Source organism: Coregonus clupeaformis, chromosome 39, assembly GCF_020615455.1.
Source record: "Coregonus clupeaformis isolate EN_2021a chromosome 39, ASM2061545v1, whole genome shotgun sequence".
NCBI classification, from domain to species: domain Eukaryota; kingdom Metazoa; phylum Chordata; class Actinopteri; order Salmoniformes; family Salmonidae; genus Coregonus; species Coregonus clupeaformis.
Window position 1 is genome coordinate 19700839 of NC_059230.1, and position 25937 is coordinate 19726775.

General features: G+C 44.9%; 1 protein-coding gene and 1 long non-coding RNA gene across 2 annotated transcripts in view; both read left to right on the forward strand.

Moving 5' to 3' along the window:
* The first annotated feature begins 325 nt into the window (after nt 1-325).
* LOC123482842 lies at nt 326-25349 on the forward strand. The gene is made up of 11 exons (XR_006657948.1): nt 326-495; nt 8603-8686; nt 8965-9191; nt 9925-10178; nt 22325-22447; nt 22666-22748; nt 23243-23363; nt 23524-23600; nt 23875-24059; nt 24415-24482; nt 25233-25349. It is a non-coding gene; the product is annotated as an uncharacterized LOC123482842 (long non-coding RNA).
* Nucleotides 25350-25671: 322 nt separating this feature from the next.
* The window catches only part of LOC123482859 (condensin complex subunit 3-like), a 3381-nt gene continuing 3115 nt past the window's right edge, over nt 25672-25937 (forward strand). The window contains exon 1 of the mRNA XM_045211820.1: nt 25672-25727. Coding sequence (XP_045067755.1) covers nt 25672-25727 — 56 coding nt within the window. The remainder of the gene's footprint in view (nt 25728-25937) is intronic.

The following is a 25937-nucleotide window of genomic DNA, read 5'->3' on the forward strand; positions in this document are numbered from 1 at the left end:
ATGGATAATACGAATTTACTCCTGCAACCTACCCAAAAATACCAATACGATCATCTCCAATGAAAAGGCGGCAAACACATACCATTATGGTATTATAGTATAACCTAAACTTTTCCATCCAAAAAATACAATTCAACTGTGTTATGAATCTATCCTGAATATTAGTACAGGTGATCATGCAATTTGTCGGTTACGATTTCTCACAGTGGTTAGTCAGGTATTTTAGGTTTGTCCCAATGGTGTGTATCTATCCTTCTAACCGAGGAGAGAAGGGAACAGGTGGCGCACGAGATGCTCAAGAGCCTGTTCCGTTCACCACCCCCGCCTCACTACGCCACCGCTGCCTGATCCACCCGCCCCATCGGTCAGGATTTACGTGGTGGTTTTCACGGGAAAGATAGCTATGTCGGAGTTAAAGAAATTTACCAAAAGGTTGAGTAAACCTGGAACGGCGGCCAAAGCGTCTCGGAGGCTGTGAGGACATCGGTGATTGTGGTTAGTATGGTGGATTATTATCTATTCTTTAGCTAGCTGGTAGCTAAGGAACCATAGCGCAAGGGTCCGGTCCGTTTATTCTGTTTCATCCAGAAAAGCCTTTGTATACTTTTAGTTTATAATGTTACTGTCCGAACGACAACATGGTTTCCAGTTTTATCGAAGACGTGTGTCAGCGAGTCTCATCATTTCCCATATCTATGTCACCCACTGAGCAGAGCTTGCCACATTTGATTACTAGTGGCAATTTTAAACTTGCGTATGACGTCGTAATTAGCTGGCAATTAATAAATTTCGTTAGGCAGAAAATAACCATATTTCAACAGGATAATGTCTATATAAAGGAAGTATCGTTTTGCAGTATTTGTGTCCGTTTTCTGTGGCTATGGTGTGTAGAGCACAAGAGAGAACACATGGTATTCCATTCCTCTTGGCATCAGGTCTTGGCTGCAGCGCCTTTTGTGCACTTGCAGAATGAGCAGTGCCAATTCTGAGGTTGAATGGGCAGCTATACTGCATGGTTTCCCTAGATCCCATGCCCTTTTCTTTTCCTGGTCTTGTATCCTACTCCTTTCTATGCTGGGTGGGTGGAATTAATATTTGTAATGCCCCAAGCATGTACAGCATCAGTATTGATCCTGATGGTCTTTGATGATAGACCTACAGTAACAGTTCAGTCTTCGCAGGAGTCTTTTCTCTTTCTTTGTTGAAAGGACAATAGTGCTGTAGGCTATATCATTGATCGTGATTTGAGCACAGGTTGTAGTTTGGTTGGCTGCTTGTAGTATTGGCTTAAAACCCTGTGATGATGCAGGGAATTGGCTTTAGATAAATTGCACATAAAACTGATGAAGCACTTCAGATTTAATCATTCACAGAGGCCTCCTTTGGGTTCTGTGTGTTTCTTCTGATGTCAGTGTTTTGCAAGAGATATTGCTCTCCTCTGACATCAATAGATGCATGACCTTTTGGGGTGGCTCTGACCTCATGATTTGTCATCATGAGATTCTTCACTATAAAATTGCTCACATTGTCGATGACATCTGATTCACCAGATCTCTCTTTCTCATAAGTGACACAACCAACACACATTTTTTAAATTAACAAACATCTCCAGTCAAGTCTTATGATAATGACGCAGTAAAGTCAACAGGTGTAGTAATCTTGTGATGAGATTTAATGCTGCCTGATGTGTGCTAGGCAACACAGGTTCGGAGTGTGTATTGTATCTGGTTAAGGGGATGATCCTCGGGTAACGGTCGCCGTGGTAACAGAGAACAAGCGCTGTTTTGTGGAGGTCACCAAGCCAGCATAGCCGGTGGTGATTCTCTGGCGGCATGCTCCAACCATGCTTTGTGTGTGTGTTTGTCTGTCTTTATCTGTCATATTTGTCAATGGGGCATCTTGTTTTATTCTTCTTCCAGGCATTCCATGTTTTCTGCTCTTTCCATCCCTTCCACTCTCCTTTTTAAGCTGCCAAGTTGGTGTGTCTAGGAACAACCTTTCCTATGTTCAGTTGGAGGGCTAGGTAGCCGTTTTATTTTATTATGGGGTCCGTTCTCTGTGATCTGAAAAGGAGTGGATTGGCTCGAGTAATAGCTTGACCTAAGGCTAGTAGTAGCATATTACTGAGGCCCACCAGTTTCACTTGCAGTCCTTTCAGATTATAAGACATTGGGACGTTTTGAACGGTAGCTGAAATGAAACTACTATAAGTGACTGAGATCACAAGGAAGCTCTGGAAGAATCTCGATGTGTTGTTTTGATCTAGTCTAGATAAAATATACAGTGCCTTCAGAAAGTATTCACACCCCTTTACTTTTTTCCACATTTTGTTTTGTTACAGCCTGAATTTAAAATTGATTAAATTGAGATTTTTTTTTGCCACTGGCACAATACTCTATAATGTCATAGTGGAATTAAGTTCTTCAACATTTTTACAAATTAAAACAAATAAAAAGCTGAAATGTCTTGAGTCAATAGGTATTCAACCCCTTTGTTAAGGCAAGCCTGAATAGGTTAAAGAGTAAAAAAAATGCATAACAACTCACATAATATGTTGCATGGACTCACTCAATTTTAGTGTTTAACATGATTTTTGAATGACTACCTCATCTCTGTACCCCACACATAAAATGATCTGTAAGGTCCCTCAGTCCAGCAGTGAATTTCAAACACATATTTAACCACAAAAACTAGGGAGGTTTTCCAATTCCTCGCCAAGAAGGGCACATATTGGTAGAATACTAAAAAAAGCAGACACTGAATTTCCCTTTGAGCATGAGGAAGTTATGAATTACAATTTGGATGGTGTATCAATACACCAGTCACTACAAAGATACAGGCGTCCTTCCTAACTCAGTTGCCGGAGAGGAAGGAAACCGGTCAAGGATTTCACCATGAGGCCAATGGTGACTTTAAAACAGTTAGAGAGTTTAATGGCTGTGATGGGAGATAACTGAGGATGGATCAACAACATTGTAGTTACTCCACAATACTAATCTAATTGACAGAATGAAAAGGAAGCCTGTACAGAATAAACATATTCCAAAACAATGATCCTGTTTGCAACAAGGCACTAAAGTAAAATTGCAAAAGATATGGCAAAGCAATTTTTTCTCTTGAATACAAAGTGTTATGTTTGGGGCAAATCCAATACAACACATTATTGAGTACCACTCTCCATATTTTCAAGCATAGAGGTGGTTGCATCATGTTATGGCTATGCTTGTAATCGTTAAGGACTGGGGAGTTTTTCAGGATAAAAAATAATGGAATAGATTTAAATGGAATGGCGCTAAGAACAGGCAAAGTCCTAGAGAAAACCTGGTTCAGTCTGCTTTCCACCAGACAGTGGGAGATGAATTCACCTTTCAGCTGGACAATAACCTAAAACACAAGTCCAAATCTACACTGGAATTGCTTACCAAGAAGACAGTGAATGTTCCTGAGTGCTGAGTTAGTTTTTACTTAAATCTACTTGAGAATATATGGCAATACCTGAAAATTGTTGTCTAGCAATGATCAACAACCAATTTGACAGAGCTTGAAGAATGTTGAAAATAATAATGGGCAAATGTTGCACAATCCAGTTGTGGAAAGCTCTTAGAGACTTACCCAGATAGACTCACAGCTGTAATCACTGCCAAAAGTCCTTCTACAAAGTATAGACTCAGGGGGTTGAATACTTATGTAAATTAGATATTTATGTATTTCATATTCAATACATTTGCAAAAAGTTCTAAAAACATGTTTTCACTTTGTCATTGATGGGTGAGGAAAAAATGTCAATTAAATCCATTGTAAATTCAGGCTGTAACACAACAAAATGTGGAATAAGTCAAGGGGTGTGAATACTTTCTGAAGGCACTGAATCTATATGAGAGTGTGTATAAGTGCTGAGCGATTAACCAAAATGTCGGTTATTTTTTTATTTTTTTTAAACTACTAATTGACAAACTCGGTTCAATTATTAGAATTCCATTTAGTTCTGGGTTTTTCAGTGACCACAATGCACAGTTTCTCTAGAGATAAATCAAATCAAGGCCGAACTGTACGATGTAGTAGGGAGTTATATTATATATCGTTTAGCGCAGAGAACATGCTAATTAACTACAATGACCTGTGGTGGGGGATTTCGGACGGAGTCAGGCGCAGGAGGGTAAATCACAGAATATATAGTTTAATCCGGAACACAGCGGTACGCATCAATGCGTAATACACTCCAGTGCGGTAAATACGGCACACTGGAGAAAACAAGGCACACGGGTGAATATCCCGCAAATACAAATACAAAGTAGCTCCACTGAGCTATAATACCTCCATAATTGTCACAAACGTTGAGAGACGGGTCGGACCAAGGTGCAGCGTGAAAAGCGTACATGTTTATTAACTAAATAAACATTCAACAAAACAAGAAACAACGTAACGTGAAGTCCAAAGGGCTATACACACACCAGCCTAACAGGAACAAGATCCCACAATACACAGCAGGCAATAGGCTACCTAAGTATGATCCCCAATCAGAGACAATGAGCGACAGCTGCCTCTGATTGGGAATCATACCCGGCCAGACATAGAAATAGAATAACTAGAACCTAAACCTAGAAATTCTAACATAGATCCTCACGCCCTGACCAAACCAACTAAAGACAACCGGCCTTTCAAGGCCAGGGCGTGACAACAATAAACAATCACACACAAAGACAAGGGGACAGAGGGAACACTTATACAGGTACTGATGAAGGCTTATGAACCAGGTGTGTGTAATAAACAAGACAAAACAAATGGAATGATGAGATGAGGAGCGGCAGTGGCTAGAAGGCCGGCGACGACGAACGCCGAAGCCTGCCCGAACAGGGGGGGAGGCAGCTTCGGAGGAAGTCGTGACATGAAGGTCGTCACCGGCCTTCTAGCCACTGCTGCTCCTCACCTCATCATTCCATTTGTTTTGTCTTGTTTATTACAATACCATTGTGGGCCTACTTGTTCGGTCTGAGACGGAGAGAAGAGACAGAAGAACGTGCGATCGGGAGGGATAGAGAGCAGTTGCTTCGTGAGGTATCTCTACCTGAAAATACATGATCTAATATTGATAGTTGGTATTCAGCAGTCATAAAAGTGTTCCTTATTTACTTTGAAGAAGTGCATTCGGAAAGTATTCAGACCCTTTCACTTTTTCGACATTTTGTTACGTTACAACCTTATTCTAAAATTGATTAAATCGTTTTTTTCTCTCATCAATCTACACACAATACCCCATAATGACAAAGCAAAAACACGTTTTATAGATTTTTGCAAATGAATTAAAAATAAAAACTGAAATATCACATTAAAAAGGTTTGCAATTGAAGGAAAATAAATGGCTGCCAACCATGGCCCTCTGATGGAGGTCGCAGAGAGCACAGAGCCAAGGTTAGCACTGAAACCAAAAGTAGTGCACCATACAGGGAAACAGGCTGCCGTTTGGATACAGCCCCAGTACTAAAGAGAGACTTACAATTAGTGAGTGCATACATTTTCATACTGGCCCCCTGTGGGAATCGAACCCACAACCATGGCGTTGCAAGCGCCATGCTCTACCAACTGAGCTATACTGGGCATATGACCCAAAGCATACTTCCAAAGTTGTGGCAAAATGGCTTAAGGACAACAAAGTCAAGGTATTGGAGTGGCCATCACAAAGCCCTGACCTCAATCCTATAGAAAATTTGTAGACAGAACTGAAAAAGCGTGTGCGAGCAAGGAGGCCTACAAACCTGACTCAGTTACACCAGCTCTGTCAAGAGGAATGGGCCATAATTCACCCAACTTATTGTGGGAAGCTTGTGGAAGGCTACCCGAAATAATTTATGGACATTTTTGTAGGGGTTGATAATTTTTTTGTTAGGTTAAATCAAGTCTGGAATTTCAAAGTGGAAAGCCTTTTAAAACTCAAATACGACACAAGTTACATTTTTTAGCAACAAAAGAGTGAGCAAATTAAGATCCTACGTCTGTAGATTGACCATTTGCTTAGAGGCACACCATGTACTCTGGGCTTTGTGTAGACAGACAAGACACATCTAGATATATTGTCTTGCCTGTCCTAGACACTAGACTTCCTTTCTTCCTGCCAGCAATGAAAGGAAGTCTGTGATAATCAAATAGATCATTCTATGCTAATATAATGAATAGGTCATCTCTGGTCTCTGAAGAGGCAAAGATGGCAGCAGGACACTCAGAATCAGGCTTGTAACGCAACAATAGTTTCTGAGAAAGAGATATCCCTAAAAAACACACTATTTTTAATGCTGGAACACAGTGCTGGAACAACACTGGAAGAATACTGGCTCAGGAAATCTACAGGATGTATAACTCATGGAAGGAATTCTGTTGGTTTTGTGTTTCAACATCCCGGTAAAAGGGGATTCCTTTGGGATGGGAAAAACACCACTGTGGCCACATGAACAAGTCTGTTTTAAGCTCCTCCCCTCAACTCTCGCAACCCTGGTGAAAGTTAGGTCAGGATCCCTCTCCCCCACCTCTGGCATGCTTCAGGTACTGATTTTTTTTTTGGAACTGCATTCCAGCCTAGACTGTGCCCTGGGTGAGGAGGGAGGGGACTAGACTGGACACACACACATACTTATAGTACACACACACACTCACAGACACACATACACACAGTGTATGTGGTACTCTCCTACTCCTACATACCTGCATTACAAACATACATCTTATTTAGCTACTCCACTCCAGTCATTATTCTCATAGCAAAGTTGCACCTGTCTTTCAACACAGTAATCTCTAGGAGATTCAAATCCCTCCCACTGACCTGTAAACACACTGAAAATCCTTAACAGTCAATTACAGGATGATACACAACAGTTGGTACAACAAGGCAGCGCTGTATTGCTTGCTTTCTGCAGTCAGTTGATCTGACTCATTTAGTTCCCCTTTCACAATTCTTTGGAATTGTTTGTTGACATAGAAGGATGTTATTGTGAACTATTGAACTCTGCGTATTATAGCAGTTACAATAGTGGAGGAATGCCAACATTATGATGCAGCTTTGTGTGTGGAAGTGCATTGGGGGAATTTCACAGTTGGGGGAATTTATTTTCCAAAAAGGAAATTGTCCTTTTGAAAACAATATGTTCTCATATGCCCCTGATATGCAGAGAGATTTGGAAGGCTTGTACAGCAGAAAGCTGTGGGAGTCAGCCTGGCTGGTCTTCAGTTTCCCCTGCAACACACTGAAGGGTGTTAGACACACAGCAGAGTTAGTAAGAAAAGCTGCATTTAAAAAGAAATGCCTCCCCTCCCTCAGCTCATTAGGACATCACTCGACTTGGAACATAGTCTATTCCTCCAAGGTATTTGTGCAGTTGTGGGATAGCCAAGTACATAACTCTAGGAATATCAGATATCACATTTCCTAATAATTGCTCCCACAGTTGATTTCTTCAAACCAAGCTGCTTACCTATTGCAGATTCAGTCTTCCCAGCCTGGTGCAGGTCTACAATTTTGTTTCTGGTGTCCTTTGACAGCTCTTTGGTCTTGGCCATAGTGGCGTTTGGAGTGTGACTGTTTGAGGTTGTGGACAGGTGTCTTTTATACTGATAACAAGTTCAAACAGGTGCCATTAATACAGGTAACGAGTGGAGGACAGAGGAGCCTCTTAAAGAAGAAGTTACAGGTCTGTGAGAGCCAGAAATCTTGCTTGTTTGTAGGTGACCAAATACTTATTTTCCACCATAATTTGCAAATAAATTCATTAAAAATCCTACAATGTGATTTTCTGGGGTTTTTTTCCTCATTTTGTCTGTCATAGTTGACGTGTACCTATGATGAAAATTACAGGCCTCTCTCATCTTTTTAAGTGGGAGAACTTGCACAATTAGTGGCTGACTAAATACTTTTTTCCCCCACTGTATGTATAAAAAGTAATATAAGCAGTAATGATTATTGATAAGACGTGTACTAGATAATACACTCTCTAGTCAGGTAGAGAAACTCAGTACCTCAGTTATAGGCTATATTATGCCTAGTCATTTATGTGACGCTCACTGAGCTTTGATACCATTACACTATCAGAGAACCACAGTTTACACCCTCCTTTATCTGTAGCAGGTCCCTAATGTAGGCTACATCCTGGAAGCCTGGACATAACAACAGTACAGTATCTTTATCCCATAGAGACCTCACTGCTATAATGTATCTATAAACCCAGAGCAGCACATGGAGAACAAAGAGGGCTGTCTCTCTGTGTGAGGAGGCTTTTAACTGGCTCCTCTGAGATGTCCCAGCTCTCCTTTTCATAGAAGACCTGGTTAACTCTACTGTCTGTCTGGGGCTGGGTGGTGTGGGAGGAAGAGAGGAGAGTGAAGGAGAGAGGGATCTAGGACAAGAGAGAGGGATGGTGGTGTTCTCTGCGGTGCTCAGCTGTGACCTGAGGCTGTTCTTTGTCTGTTTTTCTTTCTTTCTTTCTTTGTTTGTTTGTTTCTTTGTTTCTTTCTTTGTTTGTTTGTTTCTTTCTTTCTTTCTTTCTTTCTTTCTTTCTTTCTTTCTTTCTTTCTTCTTTTCTTTCTTCTTTCTTTTTTCTGTCTGTCTGTCTCTCTGCAGTACGCTAGGGAAGCGGACCAGCTCAATAAACTCAACAGGAATGAAGGGAGACTAAAGCTGTTCTCTCTGGACCCTGAAACACAGGTTAGGACTGTCTGTTTTACTCTATTCATTTCCAATATGATTGTTAATGTTGTCTGAGTCTATTAAAGCAGGCCTATAGTATGATGAGTATAGATGAGTATACCTGTAGATGAATAATATGCCATGCCATGTCCCAGGGCCCTGCTGGCTTCACTGGCATCAAGTGAACGTCTCAATTAGAGAATGTCTGTGTACGCACATTGGATGTGTTTCCATGGCGATGGATGCCAGAAGCTAACCACCATCTTTCTTCCCGACCTCCCTCTCCTCCCTCCTAGCTCCTTCCCTTCCACATCCTCCTCTCCTCTCTCTTTCCTCCCCCCTCTCCACTCCTTTCCACTTCTTCCTCCTCTCTCCCCTCCAGAGGTTGGACTTCTCGGGTATAGAGCCTGACGTGAAGTCGTTTGAGGAGCGTTTCGGCCGGCGCATCGCCATCAGCTGCCATGACCTCACCTTCAGCCTGCAGGGCTGTGTCAACGAGAGGGGGGACGGGGTCCTCACCAATGTAAGGTCACATAGACACACACCCTTCTGCTGCAGCGTAGGTCACATCTACACCTCAACACTCAGTCTGAGAGTGGGAAATTGTGTGCTACATGAATTATGCATAACAGAGAACAACAGATACACAATTAACATCAGGCTTTTCGTTTTTCATGTTGTATGTTCATCTTATGTTGATATCATTATTTGATCTTTTTAAGTATAAACAAGAATTTCAAGGACTTGTGTTTTTTCTCCTAAAATAGTACATATGTTAATGTAAATACGTCAACGTAGTATCTGCCCAAATTACTATACAGAGACCGAAGTCATGATCCACATTCACATTTCCTGATGAATGTAGTTAGTTAGCATTCTGCTATGAGTGTGAGATGAATGCAGAGCCTCTTTGGCATCAGCCAGCAGTATAGAAAGCACACTAGTGAGTCCTCCCTCTCTCCCTCCTTCAGACTGGATTATTGTAGACATAAAAGACAGTGATGAATAACTTCTAGAGCATTTATAGAGGCTGGGGAGGGGAGTTAGGGATGTTGGCTGACCGACATTTGCGTGGTTAGGGGATAGTTCTACTCCCCTCCTTCTCCTCATACTTAGATAGGCTTAATGGTTCCTGGAAGGAAAGGCCATCATTCAATATGCTTATGCGGATACACACACAATCTATCTTTGTTTTTACCTCGTAAACACACACGCACACTCACACACTCCCTCTCCCATCTATCTCTGTTATCCAGGTGGAGCCGTTCTTCATCAGCCTGGCTCTGTTTGATGTGTTGCTAAGAGCTGTAAGATCTCCTCTGACTTCCATGTGGACCTCAACCCCCCCCCCGTGTACGAGAGATGCTGACCGACACCTCTCCTCCTCCCTACATCAGAGGGAGGAGGAGGAGGAGGAGGTGGAGGAGGAGTGAACGGTGATGCAGGGAAAGGGAATGGTCTGCCCATTCTACAGAGGGTGTCTGAGTCTCTGCTGCGTTTCCCTACTCAGGTTGGACCATAGTGACCTTACCTGCCCGATACCCTGTGTGTTGGCTTGTATTGTGTTGTGTTGACGTTTGTTTACACACACACACACACACACACACACACACGAGTAAGCTAAATCATGCTTGTGTTTCTGTAGGAAATATGGTGGCATCACAGAATCCCAAGATTAGAAATGAAGTCTGCCTCTCCCTTATTATTATTATTTGATATGATTGCATTAAGCTGAAATCCTTCATTAGTGAAACTGCCATGACCGTTTGGGATATTACAACAACAAAGAAGTTACTGCAAACAACAAACACTTTTTTCCCCCTCTGACATCATTACAGGCTTCATAGAGCAACAGAATATGTACTGCAATTAGTTTTCACCACACTGCTGGAGGCTCCTCTCCTCCGTTTCTCCTCCCTTTCAACAACAAGACAAAAATAATAACTGTAACTTAGATGCAGGGAGTCAGGAAGCAGGTGTCAGGAAGCAGGTGCAGTTAGTGAGTTTAATAGTAATGAACATGGAGCGATACAAAACAAGAGCCGTGTCTGACATAGAAACATAAGCAATACTACCTGATGACTGATAACAATAGAGTGCTATATAAAGGGTAAGTAATCAAGGGAGTAAAGTCCAGGTGTGCATAATGATGGTTGTCAGGTGTGCATAAATATGGGTTGCCAGGACCGGTGCTTTTAGATTCCAACTTTTAGATTATCAGTTGTTGAGACAGGGATGACTAAAGATGGCTTGAGTTTTGTTTGTAACTTTTTTCTGATGACCCACATTAACCAGGCGCTAGACTTTAGTGCAGGGATGGGCAAGAGGCTCCCATTTTGAAGACCCTCTGATAAATGTCCACAAAAGTATAATTATTTTTTGGGGGGGCGGGGGAGGAACTCAGTCGGGGTCTCAACTTACTGTTGCGAGGTAGAATAATAGAATACACAAGGTGCAATTTCGAAATTTGGTTGTGCATCAATAGTTTTTCTCTTGTTATGTCAGTCACTGATAGTCACTCAATTAGCGCATGTCAGAAAAACACATTTAGATTGGTAAGTTAGTCTAGTGGCCAGCTATCTAAACCTGTAGTAATCAAGGTCGAATTAGAGCTCGGGGGGCCCCTAATGATTTTGTTTTTGTCAGTCTCACTCGGATGTCATGTTAAAAAGTGCAAAATGAGTAGAATTGCATGAAATTCACACTAAAACTGCTGACTGAAGACGGGACGGCCAGGCATTTGGGCATTTGAGTCCATTTCTGCGCGATTAAACTTTCTTGGTCTTTGCTGAAACAAGGGAGAGGCTAATCGAGTGGATTTGGTTCAGTCAGTTCAGTTCAGTCAGTCATCTTAATGAACCTTCCCAGCTAGCTAGTTTAAAACTTGTGGCTTGAAACTTCAGTGAGAAAAAGTTGGGACTTGCGAGTGTTCAGAATCATTCAGTTTTTTCTGAATAAAATATAACATTAGATGTTAATGCCGTAGTTGTACTTTTTTCGATAAAAATCACTACAATAAATGTGCTTGAGCTGTCACCCTGGCCTGGTATTGGCTACACTGTCTAGCGTAGGCCTACTTCCCTCTCCTTACTGCGGGAGCGAACAGCGAAGGACACTGTGTTCCCTGTTGTTGTGTTGTCGGCTTGCAGCCAAACTCTACCCATTGAGCAGTGTAGACTGTATCACGGTGACATCCAGATGGTTACTACCAATATTACAAGTTATATATCATCTAGGCTTCTATCCTACTCAAAATAAAATCAAGTGGGATGGAACAAATTGGCGATGGTGACCAAATCCAGATGGTGACCAATTCTCCCTCACCTCTCGACATAAACACCACTTTCTTTTACACGTTTTTAACTAGCGCCATGCTGCTGTTGTTGCCAGCTAGTCAGCATGTCCTAGCAGGAAGGGCTTATCAGGACGACTGACTGAAATAAATCCATTCGTCTTCACACTTGATTCTCAGCTGTGCAACATACAGTAGTATGTCATCCATTTTGGCACCAGGCGTGTCCGTATAGCCTCTCTCCTGAAACAAGCAAGGTGTCATAGCAAACAAGTCTTCGGTTGCCTAGGCAACACCCCCGTCCCTGAAGCAGCAGCACCCATATAAATAGAATGAATAGAACAGACTTGGAATCTCTAACCCTAACTATTTGACTGGTAAACGCATGGGTAGACTCGCAATGGCTGCCTGGTATTGTGATACCAGTTGAAGAATGGTGCTGGAGTGAATAGCGTTTGTTTTACAGGCTACTGACCAATTGTGCTATTTTGTGAGTATTTTTGTGCTGATCTTAACTTTTTTTGTGCAGAAATGTTTCCGCCATCGTTTTCTATGACCGAAAAGAGCTTCTGGACATCAGAACAACAATCAATAACCTCGATTTGGATTTCTACGTCAATGAGTCGACAGCGAAGGACTTACTGCTCATCCCGGACCAGGCTCATATGGAGAAGGAAAGGGTGGTGTTATAGAGGCCGGCGTGCGGGATACCTGACGAGACTAAGTCGGCGAGTGGAAAGACCGCCTCTACCCTCTGTTCTATTGGCAAACGTGGAATCACTGGAGAATAAGCTGGACAAGCTTTGTTTGAGACTATCCTATCAATGGGACATTAAGAACTGTAATATACTATGCTTCTCGGAGTCATGGCTGAACAAGGACATGGATAATATACAGTTAGCTGGGTTTTCTGTGCATCGGCAGGACAGAACGGTAGCGTCCGGTAAGCTCCGGGGGGAGGGGTGTGTCTCTTTGTTAACAACAGCTGGTGCGCAATCTCTAATATTAAGGAAGTCTCGAGGTTCTGCTCGCCTGAGTTAGAATACCCCATGATAAGTTGTAGACCATGCTATTTGTTTATATTTTTCATAGCTGTCTATTGGCCGCAACAAACCGATGCTGGTACTAAGACCGCTCTTAACGAGCTGTATGGGGCCATGCGAAAACAAGAAAATGCTCATCCATCGGCGGCGCTCCTAGTGGCCGGGGATTTTAAAGCAGAAAAACTGAAATCCGTTTTACCTCATTTCTACCTGTGCAACTAGAGAGAGAGAAAAAAACTCTAGATCACCTTTGCTTCACACACAGAAATGCATACAAAGCTCTACCTCACCCTCCATTTGGAAAATCTTACCATAACTCTATCCTCCTGATGCCTGCTTACAAGCAAAAACTCAAACAGGAAGTACCAGTGATGCGCTCAATACGGAAGTGGTCTGATGAAGCGGATGCTAAGCTACAGGACTGTTTCGCTGGCACAGATTGGAATATGTTCCGGGATTCATCTGATAGCATTGAGTAGTTTACCATATCAGTCACCGGCTTCATAAATAACTGCATCGACGACGTTGTCCCGACAGTGACCGTACATACATATCCCAACCAGAAGCCATGGATTACATGCAACATCCACACTGACCTAAAGGCTAGAGCTGCCGCTTTCAAGGAGCGGGAAACTAATCCAGACGCTTATAAGAAATCCTGCTACGCCCTCCGACGAACCATCAAACAGGCAAAGTGTCAATACAGGACTAAGACCGAATCCTACTACACTGACTCTGACGCTCGTCGGATGTGGCAGGGCTAGCAAACTATCACGGATTACAAAGGGAAACCCGGCCGTGAGCTGCCCAGTGACGTGAGCCTACCAGACAAGCTAAATGCCTTCTATGCTCGCATTGAGGCAAGCAACACTGAACCATGCGTAAGAGCACCAGCTGTTCCAGGTGACTGTATGATCCCGCTCTACATAGCCGATATGAGTAGGACCTTTAAACAGGTTAAGAAACAGACAGATTACCAGGATGCGTACTCAGAACATGCTCTAACCAGCTGGCAAGTATCTTCACTGACATTTTCAACCTCTCCCTGACCCAGTCTGTAATACCTACATGCTTCAAGCAGACCACCATAGTCCCTGTGCCCAAGAACGCCAAGGTAACCTGTCGAAGTGACTTCCGCCCCGTAGCACTCACATCTGTAGGGCCTCCTGTAGCTCAGTTGGTAGAGCATGGCGCTTGCAACGCCAGGGTTGTGGGTTCGTTTCCCAAGGGGGGCCAGTATGAAAAATGTATGCACACACTAACTGTAAGTCGCTCTGGATAAGAGCGTCTGCTAAATGACTAAAATGTAAAATGTAAAAATGTAGCCATGAAATGCTTTGAAAGGCTGGTTATGGCTGACATCATCCCAGACACCCTGGACCCACTACAATTCGCATACCGGCCCAAACAGATCCACAGATGATGCAATCTCGATTGCACTCGACACTGCCCTTTCCCACCTGGACAAATAGAATACCTACGTGAGAATGTTGTTCATTGACTACAGCTCAGCGTTCAACACCATATTACTCTCAAAGCTCTTGACTAAGCTAACGACCCTGGGACTGATCACCTCCCTCTGCTACTGGATCTAGGACTTCCTGACCGGCCACGCTGACCCTCAACAAGGGGTCCCCTCAGGGGTGTGTGCTTAGTCCGCTCCTGTACTTCCTGTTCACCCACGATTGTGTGGCCAAGCACGACTCCAACACCATCATTAAGATCCTTGGTGTCCACATCACTAAGGACCTGTCATGGTCCAAACACACAAACACAGTCATGAAGAGGGCACGACAACACCTCTTCCCCCTCAGGAGGCTGAAAAGATTTGGCATGGGCACTCAAATCCTAAAAACGTTTTACACCATTGAGAGCATCTTGACTGTCTGCATCACTGCTTGGTATGTCAATTGCTCGGCATCTGACCACAAGGTGCTACAGAGGGTGTTGCGTATGGCCCAGTACATCACTGGGTTCGAGCTCCCTACCATCCAGGACCTCTTTACCAGGCGGTGTCAAAGGAAGGCCCTCAAAATTGTCAGACTCCAGCCACACAAGTCATAGTCTATTCTCTCTGCTACCGCACGGCAAGCGGTACCGGAACGCAAAGTCTGGGACCAAAAGGCTCCTGAACAGCTTCTACCACCAAGCCTTAAGACTGCTAAATAGTTAACCAAATACCTACCTGGACTATCTGCATTGACCCTTTTTTGACTCATCACATACTGTATGCTGCTTCTACTGTTTATTATCTGTCACTTTATTCCTAGTTATATCTACATATCTACCTCAACTATCTCGTTCCTCTGCACATCGACTCAGTACTGGTACCCCATACAAGTTATCATTACTCATTGTGTATTTATTATTACTTTTACTATTACGTGTTTTACTCATTGTGTATTTATTATTACTTTTACTATTACGTGTTTTACTCATTGTGTATTTATTAGTACTTTTACTATTACGTGTTTTACTCATTGTGTATTTACTATTACGTGTTTTACTCATTGTGTATTTACTATTACGTGTTTTACTCATTGTGTATTTACTACTTCTGCGATCACTTTTCTATTATCTCTATAATCTTTCTCTCTGCATTGTTGTGAAGGGCCCGTAAGTAAGCATTTCACTGATAGTCAACACCTGTTGTTTATGAAGCATGTGACGAATTTAACGGTAGCTAGCAAACTTCCGTACATCGCAGTGTTCCGTACACTTGACCGTATTTTAGCACCCCAAAAATGTAATACTTCCAGGTCAACTGAAATATGAATACCATTGTAAAGCACAATTTCTCCCCTTTCCAGCAAAATCAATGACGAGACCTTCATGCTGCCCGTCTGCAGGATTGAAGAAGGCAATGGAGCTCCGCCGGGTCTTTTTAAAAATGGCGGAGGGTGAAGCGAAGGCTACTGAGTGATAGTGAAAGGGGGAGATATGTTGTGTGGGGAAACAGCATTTTTCTTCACAACTAAACTGCGGCTGTCACTGTGTTTTGAGAGTCATGATGGCTCACAGTGATGACACAAAAAATTAACTATTGATGAACTCACAAGTAATTAACTTTACACTCAAATCAATTCAAGGGGCTTTATTGGCATGGGAAACATGTTTACATTGCCAAAGCAAGTGAAATAGGTAATAAGCAAAAGTGAAATAAACAATAACAAATTAAAATTACACTCATTCACAAAAGTTCCAAAAGAATAAATACATTTAAAATGTCATTATGTCTATATAGAGTGTTGTAACGATGTGCAAATAGTTAAAGTACAAAAGGGAAAATAAATAAACATAAATATGGGTTGTATTTACAATGGTGTTTGTTCTTCACTGGTTGCCCTTTTCTTGTGGCAACAGGTCACAAATATTGCTGCTGTGATGGCACACTGTGGTATTTCACCCAATAGATATGGGAGTTTAACAAATGTGGGTTTTGTTTTCAAATTCTTTGTGGGTCTGTGTAATCTGAGGGAAATATGTGTCTCTAATATGGTCATACAGGTTGGGAAGTGTAGCTCAGTTTCCACCTCATTTTGTGGGCAGTGTGCACATAGCCTGTCTTCTCTTGAGAGCCAGGTCTGCCTACGGCGGCCTTTTTCAATAGCAAGGCTATGCTCACTGAGTCTGTACATAGTCAGAGCTTTCCTTAAGTTTGGGTCAGTCACAGTGGTCAGGTATTCTGCCACTGTACTCTCTGTTTAGGGCCAAATAGCGTTCTAGTTTGCTCTGTTTTTTTGTTAGTTCTTTCCAATGTTTCAAGTAATTATCTTTTTGTTTTCTCATGATTGTGACACTCTGGCTCCATGGACTTTGATATTTGAGCCAGGGTGTATTTTGTTTTGTTGGGTATTTGGGTGTATTTCGATGTTGGTAGTTCTGTTGTGTGTATTTCTAGGTTTGCCTTTCTGTTGGGTTCATTTCTAGGTTTGGTCTAAGACTCCCAATCGGAGGTAACGAGTGTCAGCTGTCGGCTCGTTATCTCTGATTGGGAGCCATATTTAATCTGTATGTTTTCTTGTTGGGTTTGTGGGTTTTTGTTCCTTTTGGTCAGTGTACCGTAGGACTTCACATTCGTCATTTGTTTGTTGTTTTCGTGGTTGCTTTTATTTAAATAAAGTCATCATGTTCACTCCACGCGCTGCGTATTGGTCCGTTTCCTCAGACGATCGTGACAGAAAAACCCACCATCAAAGGACCAAGCAGCGTGTCAAGCGGCAACAGGACCCAGCTCCAAAGGCTTCCTGGACATGGGAGGAGATTTTGGACGGAAAGGGGTCCTGGACTTGGGAGGAGATCCTGGATGGGATGGATCGCCGTCCATGGAGCGAAACGGTGGAGAGGCGACGGCGAGAGGAGCAACGGCGTCAGCAGGGCCATCGTCGGAAGGTCGAGAGGCAACCCCAAAAAGTTTTTTGGGGGGGCACATGGCTGGGCGGCTGGGCAGCAGGAGGCTGCCACAGGGCTGACGGAGGCAGAGAAGGGGCGTATTCAAGAGGCAACCAGGTTACGGGGTCACTGGGCAAAGTAGGGAAAGGAGATGTAGAGGCACGGCGAGTGGTACTGGGGTGTATTACCAGTCCGGGTCTGGCCCGTTCCAGTTCCCGGGGTAGAGCCAGTGGTGTGTGCCTCCAGTAGGGTCCGGCCTGTTACGACCCCTCGCACCAAGTGTACGGTGCGCGTCTCCAGCCCGGCTCGGCCTGTTCCGGCCACTCGCACCAGGGATACGGTGCGCTTCGCCAGCCCAGCGCGGCCTGTTCCGGCCACTCGCACCAGGGATACGGTGCGCGTCGCCAGCCCGGCCCGGCCTGTTCCGGCCACTCGCACCAGGGATACGGTGCGCGTCGCCAGCCCGGCCCGGCCTGTTCCGGCCACTCGCACCAGGGAAACGGTGCGCGTCGCCAGCCTTTTCCCACCAGTGCATACACCACGCACCAAGCCTCCTGTGTGTTCCCCGAGTCCTGTGCGTCCTGTTGCTGCTCTCCGCACTAGGCGTTATGTGAGTCCCCAGGGTCCAGCATGCCCTGTTCCGGCTCCCCGCACTAGGCGTTATGTGAGTCCCCAGGGTCCAGCATGCCCTGTTCCGGCTCTCCGCACTAGGCGTTATGTGAGTCCCCAGGGTCCAGCATGCCCTGTTCCGGCTCCCCGCACTAGGCGTTATGTGAGTCCCCAGGGTCCAGCATGCCCTGTTCCGGCTCTCCGCACTAGGCGTTATGTGAGTCCCCAGGGTCCAGCATGCCCTGTTCCGGCTCTCCGCACTAGGCGTTATGTGCGTTCCCAGGGTCCAGCAAGCCCTGTTGCTTCTCTCCGTACTAGCCCTGAGATGCGTGTCCTCAGCCCGGTACCTCCTGTTCCGGCACCACGCACCAGGCCTACGATGCGCCTCAGACGGCCAGAGTCTGCCGTCTGCCCAACGGGGCCTGAACTGTCCGTCTGCCCAACGCCGTCTGAACTGCCCGTCTGCCCAACGCCGTCTGAACTGTCCGTCTGCCAAGCGCCGCAGGAACTGCCCGTCTGTACTGAGCCTGCAAAGCCGCCCGTCTGCCATGAGCCTTCAGAGCCGTCCGCCAGACCGGAGCCGCTAGAGCTCTCCGCCAGACAGGATCAGCCAGAGCCTTCCGCCAGACAGGATCAGCCAGAGCCTTCCGCCAGACAGGATCAGCCAGAGCCTTCCGCCAGACAGGATCAGCCAGAGCCTTCCGCCAGACAGGATCAGCCAGAGCCTTCCGCCAGACAGGATCAGCCAGAGCCTTCCGCCAGACAGGATCAGCCAGAGCCTTCCGCCAGACAGGATCAGCCAGAGCCTTCCGCCAGACAGGATCAGCCAGAGCCTTCTGCCAGACAGGATCAGCCAGAGCCTTCCGCCAGCCAGGATCCGCCAGAGCCGTCCAGCCAGGATCCGCCAGAGCCGTCCAGCCAGGATCCGCCAGAGCCCCTTAGTCAGGTACTGTCCCTTAGTCCGGTGCTGCCCCTTAGTCCGGTGCCGCCCCCTTAATCCAGTGGGGGTTAGTTGGGGGGTGGTCATGTGGAGGGGGCTACGGAAGCGGATAGTGACTAAGGTGGGGTGGGGACCACGACCTGGGCCAGAGCCGCCACCATGGACAGACGCCCACCCAGACCCTCCCCTAGACTGTAGCTGGTGCGCCCGGAGTGCGCACCTTTAGGGGGTACTGTGACACTCTGGCTCCATGGACTTTGATATTTGAGCCAGGGTGTATTTTGTTTTGTTGGGTATTTGGGTGTATTTCGATGTTGGTAGTTCTGTTGTGTGTATTTCTAGGTTTGCCTTTCTGTTGGGTTCATTTCTAGGTTTGGTCTAAGACTCCCAATCGGAGGTAACGAGTGTCAGCTGTCGGCTCGTTATCTCTGATTGGGAGCCATATTTAATCTGTATGTTTTCTTGTTGGGTTTGTGGGTTTTTGTTCCTTTTGGTCAGTGTACCGTAGGACTTCACATTCGTCATTTGTTTGTTGTTTTCGTGGTTGCTTTTATTTAAATAAAGTCATCATGTTCACTCCACGCGCTGCGTATTGGTCCGTTTCCTCAGACGATCGTGACAATGATTTGGTTGGGTCTAATTGTGTTGCAGTCCTGGGGCTCTGTGGGGTCTGTTTGTGTATGTGAACAGAGCCCCAGGACCAGCTTCCTTAGGGGACTCTTCTCCAGGTTCATTTCTCTGTAGGTGATGGCTTTGTTATGGAAGGATTGGGAATCGCTTCCTTTTAGGTGGTTGTAGAATTTAACGGCTCTTTTCTGGATTTTGATAATTAGTGGGTATCGGCCTAATTCTACTTTGCATGCATTATTTTGTGTTTTACGTTGTACACAGAGGATATTTTTGCTGAATTCTGCATGCAGGCTCAATTTGGTGTTTTTCCCATTTTGTGAATTCTTGGTTGGTGAGTGGACCCCAGACCTCACAACCATAAAGGGCAATGGGTTCTATAACGTATTCAAGTATTTTTAGCCAGATCATAATTGGTATGTCGAATTTTATGTTCCTTTTGATGGCATAGAAGGCCCTTCTTGCCTTGTCTCTCAGATCGTTCACAGCTTTGTGGAAGTTACCTGTGGCGCTGATGTTTAGGCCGAGGTATGTATAGTTTTTTGTGTGCTCTAGGGCAACGGTGTCTAGATGGAATTTGTGGAAGAATGGAAAATAACTGTGCATAACATCTAGACCCAGAAACAGAATGAAGAACAGAGCATCAAACAGAATAGAAACAATCAAGACGTTGGTCATTCTCACTCTCATTGGTCAAACAATGCATGTTGATGACACAAAAAACGGAACTTGATTAAGCTCTTGCCCAGTGTGTGTGTTCGTGTGTGTGGACCTAGCAAAGTCTAGCAGAACACAGAGAAATAGATAATAGCCTACTTCTACGATTACTGTCTGATTATAGACAAAGAGGCCAGCAGATCACAATGTAATTGAGGTGCTGTTTGGGTGTAGTCCAAGGACAGCCTCCCCTCAGCCCTGAATTCCCTCTACTGCCTCAGTCAGTTGCAGCAGCACAACGGTAGTCAAGGTGTGCTACTGGTATTGGTACTGATAATGGCAGGCTCCCCTTAGTCAGGTCCCTTATTAATCTCCCATCTATCTGGTACTGGCATTGGCAGACTTACTTCAGCCAGCTTTAGACATATTTGTATTGTGAATAAAGTGTAATTTTAAGGGTATCGCCCATGTAAATGTGTTGTGGTAGCAGACATCATTAGCTAGGCCATGCCGTACTATCATTAGCTAGACCATGCTGTACTGTCATTAGCTAGACCATGCTGTACTGTCATTAGCTAGGCCATGCCATACTATCATTAGCTAGGCCATGCCGTACTATCATTAGCTAGGCCATGCCGTACTATCATTAGCTAGGCCATGCCGTACTATCATTAGCTAGGCCATGCCGTACTATCATTAGCTAGGCCATGCCGTACTATCATTAGCTAGGCCATGCCGTACTATCATTAGCTAGGCCATGCCGTACTATCATTAGCTAGGCCACGCCGTACTGTCATTAGCTAGGCCATGCTGTACTATCATTAGCTAGGCCACGTCGTACAGTCATTAGCTAGGCCACACCGTACTATCATTAGCTAGGCCACGCCGTACTATCATTAGCTAGGCCACGCCGTACTATCATTAGCTAGGCCACGTCGTACAGTCATTAGCTAGGCCACACCGTACTATCATTAGCTAGGCCATGCTGTACTATCATAAGCTAGGCCATGCCGTACTATCATTAGCTAGGCCATGCCGTACTATCATTAGCTAGGCCATGCCGTACTATCATTAGCTAGGCCACGCCGTACTGTCATTAGCTAGGCCATGCTGTACTATCATTAGCTAGGCCACGTCGTACAGTCATTAGCTAGGCCACACCGTACTGTCATTAGCTAGGCCACACCGTACTATCATTAGCTAGGCCACACCGTACTATCATTAGCTAGGCCATGCTGTACTATCATAAGCTAGGCCATGCCGTACTATCATTAGCTAGGCCATGCCGTACTATCATTAGCTAGGCCATGCCGTACTATCATTAGCTAGGCCACGCCGTACTGTCATTAGCTAGGCCATGCTGTACTATCATTAGCTAGGCCACGTCGTACAGTCATTAGCTAGGCCACACCGTACTGTCATTAGCTAGGCCACACCGTACTATCATTAGCTAGGCCACGCCGTACTATCATTAGCTAGGCCACACTGTACTGTCATTAGCTAGGCCATGTCGTACAGTCATTAGCTAGGCCACTGCTAGAGCAACTTAATGGAACTCATTATGTCATAGCTGATGTATATTTAAAGTGTTCCAAATGTCCCATTCATGTCTTGAGAACTCCACTCTTACTGTGCTGCCACTCCCAGGAATATAATGTTTTTACACGTGTGTGTGTGTGTGTGTGTGTGTGTGTGTGTGTGTGTGTGTGTGTGCGTGCACGTGACATTGTGAGAGCCACGGTTGGCTTCATCTCACTGACCCAAAAATAGTTTGAGCTCCGTTTGTGTTTCCTGTATAACTTCAACCACGAACGACAGACAGCCGGCCACTTCCCTGCCCCAGGCCCTGTACAGGAGACAGTGGATAAACACTCACTCTTAATATGACTAGGAACTACTCTACATATAACAGATGTCACATTCTCAAACAGTAAAAAGAATACTGTTTAAATGCTCCTGAAGTTTAAAAGCAACGTTTTCCACCACTAAGGTCTGCATCATGTTTAACAGTCTTATCCTCCTCCCTCCATCTTTCTTCTCCTCCAGGGTGTATTAGATAAACCGTCTTAAACCCTCATCCCTCTCCTCTCCTCCAGGGTATCTTCTCAGTGACCAACCTCCATGCTGATATTTTCCTGGTGGCCAAAGTGGAGAATGTCCTACAGAACAGTATTACACACTGTGCTGAGCCCTACATTAAGACCTCAGACATCAACAAGGTGTGTGTGTGTGTGTGTGTGTGTGCATCAACAAGGTCCTTGCCTTCGCCCCCCTGTTTTTTCTTTCTCTTCTATAAAAAGTGTTAAAAGATTTAGTAGGGCCTGTGTATTTTGTTATGGAGTCGAGAGCTACTTTAAAAGTGAGTTTTTAAATTGAATTGCCTGTGTTATTACCTATGCATCGGAGTCATTCTACATGTGTCTGTTTTCCCCTCCAGACAGCCCAGAAGGTTCTGAAGGCTGCCAAGCAGACGTGTCAGCGCCTGGGCCAGTATAGGATGCCCTTCGCCTGGGCTGCCAAGTAAGACACAGCTTTTATACACCAATAACTCACACACACTACAAACTCACCTGGGGTCTCATACAGCAGATTAATAGAATGTACACACTACACTCTCAATGTGCTCTCCTACACTACATGAAATGTATCCAATATAATAAGAAGTGAAACAAGCCACTCACTATTTGGGAAGTCATTTTTACTTTTCAGAGACAGTGTGATGATGATTTATTTGTATCTTAGGTGTTCCTGTACGGTGCACATCATCTTCACACATGAGTAAATATGAGTGTGTTCTACACAGTGGAGGATGCTGAGGGGAGGACGGCTCATAATAATGGCTGGAACGGAGCTAATGGCATGGCATCAAACCACGTGTTTGATGTATTTGATACCATTCCACTCTGTTCCGCTTCAGCCATTACCACGAGCCCGTCCTCCCCAATTAAGGTGCCACCAACCTCCTGTGGTTCTACACAGTAAACATGATCCTGTCTGTCTCTGTTGTTCTCCAGGCAGGTGTTTAAAGATGCCCAGGGCAGTCTGGGTATGGACGGGAAGTTCTCTCCTCTCTATCGCCAGGACAACAGCAAGATCTCCACCGATGACCTCATCAATGCTGGCTGACATCAGGAAGTGAGTCATCAATAAGACGTGATGGTTGTGACTGTAGACTATATGTGGTTTGGCGTGCTGGCTGTGCTATATGGCAGTCGGTATCCTAGTGTCTGTTTGCACTGCAGGCGTACTCTTGTTTTGTAGTGTTATGACTGTTTTATGCACGTTCCCCCTTTAGGCCAGAGAAGAGCAAGGTACAGACTATCCCTGGACAACTAAATGTCACCATCGAGTGTATGCCTCCAGACTTCTCAAGTGGGTAGTTTTATTCAGATATGGACACCATCCATATTCAAGCATTTGCCTTAGTGTTGTTTTAGCCTGCCATTTACATTAGATTGAATGATGAGTGTTAGTGGTTAAATTAATTAGTTGATCATGGTTGATGATGTCGAGTTATATTGAGTAGTTGCACTAACGAACACTTTACTCTTGCCCCTCTTATGTATGCATTTCTAAAGCCTTTATAACAGCTACATAAGACATTCTAACATCGATTGCGCTAATGTCCTCCCTGCTTCTCCCTCAGACACGGTGACCTCGTCCTACATCCCAGTCAAGCCCTTTGATGAGGAGTGTGAGAGGGTCCCTGTGGAGATGGAGGAGTTTCTCCCTGAGGAGGCCAAGTACAACTACCTTTTCACTGTCTACAAGAACCACCTGTATATATATCCCCTGCAGCTGAAATACGACAACCAGAAGACCTTTGCCAAGGTGGGGGAGGGGAGAGGAGGGCGGGAGAGGAGGGAGAGGAGGGCGGGAGAGGAGGGAGAGGAGGCGGGAGGGAGGGAGGGAGAGGAGGGAGGGAGAGGAGGAAGAGGAGGGCGGGAGGGAGGGAGGGAGAGGAGGGAGAGGAGGGCGGGAGGGAGGGAGAGGAGGGCGGGAGGGAGGGAGGGAGGGGAGAGGGAAAGAGAGATGGTTTTAGTCATCAGTGTGGAAATAGCAACAACAAACTGACTTGCAAGCATTGAGTGCAGTGGGTTATTGGGTTTACAGCTCACATTATCACTAATTTGCATCCTTCCTGGATGAGTTATTGTATTGACTGAAGTGTCTTTTATCCTTCCAGGCAAGAAGCGTAGCGGTGTGTGTGTGCATTTCAGAGACTCGGACGAAGAAGGCGTGGCCCCTCTAAAGGTGAGTGTTTTGGAGAGTGTGAGGTTGTGAAAATAACTGGGAATCCCTAGGAAAGAAGTCAAACTGTTGACAAACGCAAACTCAAACTACAGTGGAGTGGCAGAGTGGCCGCCAAAAAAATAGAGGAGAGATAAAAACTCTTGCATAAGCCAGTTATTACAGCTGGCAAGGAGAGATAATGAGAGCTGCCTCTCTTGCTTTCTCTCTCTCTCTCTCTCTCGTTCTCTCTCTCGCTATGTCTCTCTTCCTCTCATTGAGAAACATACACACGTTGAATATTTGTGGGTGGAAACCTCCATCAAACAGCTAAATAATTGTTTTTTTCCACTCACACTCACTGTTCAATGCACTCAAACAGGCTCCTACAGACACAGTGAGAGAGATTATTTATCACACAGGCTGACTAGGAACAAAGTATTTTCTCAGGCAGAATAAAGTGTTTACAAACAGCAGGGTCGGGGCCAGCACCACAACACACCTCTCCAGGGAGATGGAATCAGCACACAGTGGAAACCAGCTAGAAACCACAGTTCCTAGTTAGAATTTACAGTACCTTACTGTAGACCGAAGTTCTGCCTGTTTTAGTTGAGAAGAGAGAGGGAGTCAAGTCCCTGGGTAAGACTAGGAGCAGTGTGTGTGTCTGTGTGTGTTTGTTTGAGGGTGTGCGTATGTTTGTGTGTTTTTCTGGGTGGATGCGTGTATCTACCATCTACCTCCATTACCTTACCTGTCCATCTCTCTCTGTAACAGTGGGCTACTCCTGGGTCACTCTGTTGAAGGACGGCAGGATGCAGTCTATAGAGATACAACTGCCTGTGTCTACCACCCTGCCCCCTGGATACCTGTATGACAAGACCCAGGACACAAAGAAGGTACAACCCTCTGTACACTGGAGAGAACCTGGGGTCAGGGAAGTGGTTTCCCCTGCTTGTGTGCTAGTGACAAATGACTGAGATGACACTGATTAAAAGATTTGGAGAAAGAGTCTTTGACAAACTATTAGGGGTGTAATGGTACACGTATTTGTACCAAACCGTTTGGTACGGGAACCTCGGTTCGGTCCGCACTGTGAGCCCAAATGAAAACATAATAAAATATATTTACAAAATACAAACACTAGGCCTATAGGCTATGCCTACGATGCGTTGTAGAACATTTCAGGCTATTCATTAATCTGTAATCTTAATTGATGCATTTCAAACTGTCCTTTTGTGAAGCGCAGCCGGGAACTAGTTCTGTACGATGGTGAGTTGTGGGGTCGATAAACCAGAATTGGAGGATCCTCCATCATTGTTTAAATCTCAAATTTTGAAACATTTTGGCTTCCCAGTAGATTACTACGGCAATAGACAGAGAGTTGTGGATAAAACGTTAACGTGCTCAACGAGAATAGCCTATGCAGCTGCCAACACCTCTAATACAGTTGAAGTCGGAAGTTTACATACACTTAGGTTG